At 38.6% G+C, this 3,391-nt stretch overlaps 1 protein-coding gene across 1 annotated transcript in view; it reads left to right on the forward strand.

Annotated features, from left to right (window-relative positions):
• The first annotated feature begins 2,294 nt into the window (after positions 1–2,294).
• The window catches only part of MARCH11 (membrane associated ring-CH-type finger 11), a 148,944-nt gene continuing 147,847 nt past the window's right edge, over positions 2,295–3,391 (forward strand). The window contains exon 1 of the mRNA XM_011364115.2: positions 2,295–2,378. Coding sequence (XP_011362417.1) covers positions 2,295–2,378 — 84 coding nt within the window. The remainder of the gene's footprint in view (positions 2,379–3,391) is intronic.

The raw sequence follows: 3,391 nt of genomic DNA on the forward strand, positions 1-3,391 counted from the left end.
AAGTCTTGAGATTCAGTGATAGAATATGAGTTTTATTCTGCGAGCAGAGGAGATATATGATTATAGCTGGGTTTTCTGTGGATAATTAAGGTTACAAATTGTTGGGAGTGGGGTGAGGGACGTTAGGTTGAGAAAATTGGAGTCGGGAAGAGGAGACAGTTTAGGTTAGATGTAACTCTGGTCTCAGCTATGAAAATAGAGAGTAAGGGGAAACAAGTATGCTATTTTGGTAGAGATTCTACAAGGCAGATCAAATGCTTGGATAAGTAAGTATTTGGGTTGGGAAGGGTCTGCCGGGAAGGAAAAGAGTTAAAAAAAAAAAAAACAAAAAAACACCGGTGAGACTGAAATACTTATATAGAAACATGGAAAAGTAGCCGGTATTTTCTGCTTTGCCTTTAAAATGACTCACTATGATGATTATCTCATCAATAAACTTTAATGTACATCGAAAGAAAGATTTTCTGTAAATTATTTCATTTGAAAGAAATTTCGTTTCTGTGTCAAAGTTATAGAAAAAAATTTTTTTTACAAAGTGTATATTCTCTTTTATAAGAGATGGTCATTTAGACAATAACCAGCATGTTTGTGAGGTTAATGGACTTTGGAAATAAGCCACATGAATAGCAAAGTTCTGGATAGGAACAGTTCAGTACCCCAAATGAGTTCTCTTCAAATCTGGCTGCATCCTAGCCAATATCCATTGGCCATTGACATTACAATTGGGCAGTGAGGAAAACGAGAGAAAGTGTTTTGATGATGGATAGGAAGGAAATGCATTGGGGGAGGGAGAGTCTCAGCAGAATAATCCAACCCCCTACCTTGGAGAGCATAAGAAGAAAGAGAACAGACTCTATCATATACCCATGAGAAAATAAAACATTAAAATAAATGCTTACACTATTCACTCATCGATTCATTCAGTCCTGTGTAATTAATTCTTATTCTGAAAATCTTGGATTAGCCATCTGCTTTCATGAAGTTTCCTGCTTCTGCATCAAAGAGACTCCTAGATATCCTGACTCAGTACACTTCTCTTTATTTTTCTAAGCTATAGAATGGCTGTACCTTTGGGATGTGTTAATGTATATATTATGATATGTGCATATTTGGAATGTGTTTGTCTGTGTGTGTGTCTATGTACATATGTGGCTTAGTTGTCTATGTTTCAGTATTCTGTCTTACATGAAAGTTATCTTGATATCTAAAGACTCTCCATTAATTAATTCAGTTTAATCATAGTCTAAGGTGTAAAGTTATCTAAGGACCTTATAAATTATGTTTAAGCTGACGTGTTATAAAACATTACTGCTACAAAAAGGTTAGAATTATGTTTCAATTTAGCTGAACACATAATTTTATTGTTTTTACATTCCTAAAGATTATGGAGAATGTTAGTCATCTGATCAATAAACCAGTATAAGTCATTTAGGAAACTAGATTAACTAGTCTCTTTATGAGAAAACAAAGCCAAATTAAAAAAACAAACAAACATATGCTTATAGTACATGCCACACTGATAACCTCAAGGGAAGGACATATATTTTCTATTAGTAGTTTTTTAATCAACCAACACAGCTCACCTTAAATATTCTCATTATTTAATTAGAATTAAATTAATTGATCCAGAAGAATTGCAATGCTGATTCAAAGAAGAATTCATGGAACAGAGATTTATATAATCAGAATGTCAAAGTAATGCCGAAAACAAATTTCTAATCGATACAAAGTTGGTTACTGGGCTATGGGACCATGCAAATATAGTAACTGGAGTTATCTTTCCTGCTGGACTGAAATCCACAACTGCTAATTTCATAGTGTCCACGCTTTAATCAAAGAGTTGTCAGTGAAATCTCATATAGGTGCATTTTCCTAAATAATTAATTATGACATGTGGGACCTCGAAGGCTTTGAATAGACTTTGGATTTTACCCAAGGTGCAGTGTTTTCAGGAGAGTGATGACGGTGGCTTGGCTGAGGCTATTGGCAAGGGAAACCGAGAATGCTCTGTGGATTCTAGATATATTTTAAGGAGGAAGATATCCAAGATGATTATCAGATTACTGGCATGAGCAATTTGGGGGATTTAGGTGTCATTTCCTGAGACAGAACTGGAGGGAGAGCAGATGGAGAGTGGGGATGGGGGATTTAATTTGGGAAACAGTAAGTTAGAGATGTCTATGAGATAACACTGAGGTTATTTTAAGCAGGCAGTTGGATATTTGGGTCCGGGGCTCAGAGCAGAGGTCAGGATAAGAGATAATTGGGAGACTGGGGATGGTAGAGTTCGAGGCATGGATGACCACGACGAGGAGAGACTGCAGAGGCAGATGTGTGCTCCGAACAGAGGTTGTGGCACTCCATCACAGAGGCATCAGGTAAAAGAGAGGAATCAGCAAAGGAGGCAAGCTTGAAGGGCCACTGAAGTAGAATCACTTCACTGGAGAGTCAAGAGAAGAGAGTGGGGTTTGAGGGTTTAGCGAAGAAAAGTGTGAGACTTGGCCACTGTTTGGGTTGAATTGTGTCCTATCCCCCCGACCTCCGAAAAAAAATATATGCCAAATTTCTAACCCTCAGTACCTTAGAATATGATCTTATTTGAAAATAGAGTTGTTGAAGATATAATTAGTTAAGATGAGGTCATACCGGAATAGGTGGGATTTTAATCCAATATGCCTGGTGTTCATTTGATTAAGGATGTGCCAAGCATTTGTGGCTTGAGCAAGACTGGCTTTGCTGACAATAAGGCAGAGCCAGATGGCAGTGGGCGGTAGGGTGAACCAGGGGAGATGAGTGAGCAGAGGCAGCCGGCACAGAGCTGTGATCTCCAAACTTCGTGTGCTCACAGACACTCCAGGAGTTTGGGGAAACTGTGTATCCCAGCACAGCTGTATGTTGACAACATTATTTTTTATATCATAATTTTAAGTAATTTAAATATATATTCTTTTGGGTTCTGCACCCAATTTCAGCATGTCTGTGTCTGCGTGTGCGTGTAGGGGTGTTTCCCTAAACCAACCAGCTATTCTCGGACACCAGCAGGGTGTCCTACAATTTACCTGGATCTGGCACTATTTACCCAGAGATAACATCAGATTGCACAGGTTAAGGGCTCAGTTTTACACGAGGGTCCCCTCCCCCTCCCATTTCAGTTGCCAATCACAAGTTCAAGTTTTCACCCATGCTTCTGACCAATTGGCTGCGAGTCAGAGGTTTACACTAACTAACCCCTCCTTGGGTTCAATGAGTTGCTAGAGTGGCTCTTAAAGAAACATTTTACTTACTAGATTGCTGGTTTATTATAAACAGATATAATTCAAGAACACCCAGATGGAAGAGATGTACAGGGTGAGATGTGAGAAAAGGGCTTTAAGCTTCCATCCCTTCTCCA

The sequence above is a fragment of the Pteropus vampyrus genome, unplaced genomic scaffold (assembly GCF_000151845.1).
Source record: "Pteropus vampyrus isolate Shadow unplaced genomic scaffold, Pvam_2.0 Scaffold94, whole genome shotgun sequence".
NCBI lineage: Eukaryota > Metazoa > Chordata > Mammalia > Chiroptera > Pteropodidae > Pteropus > Pteropus vampyrus.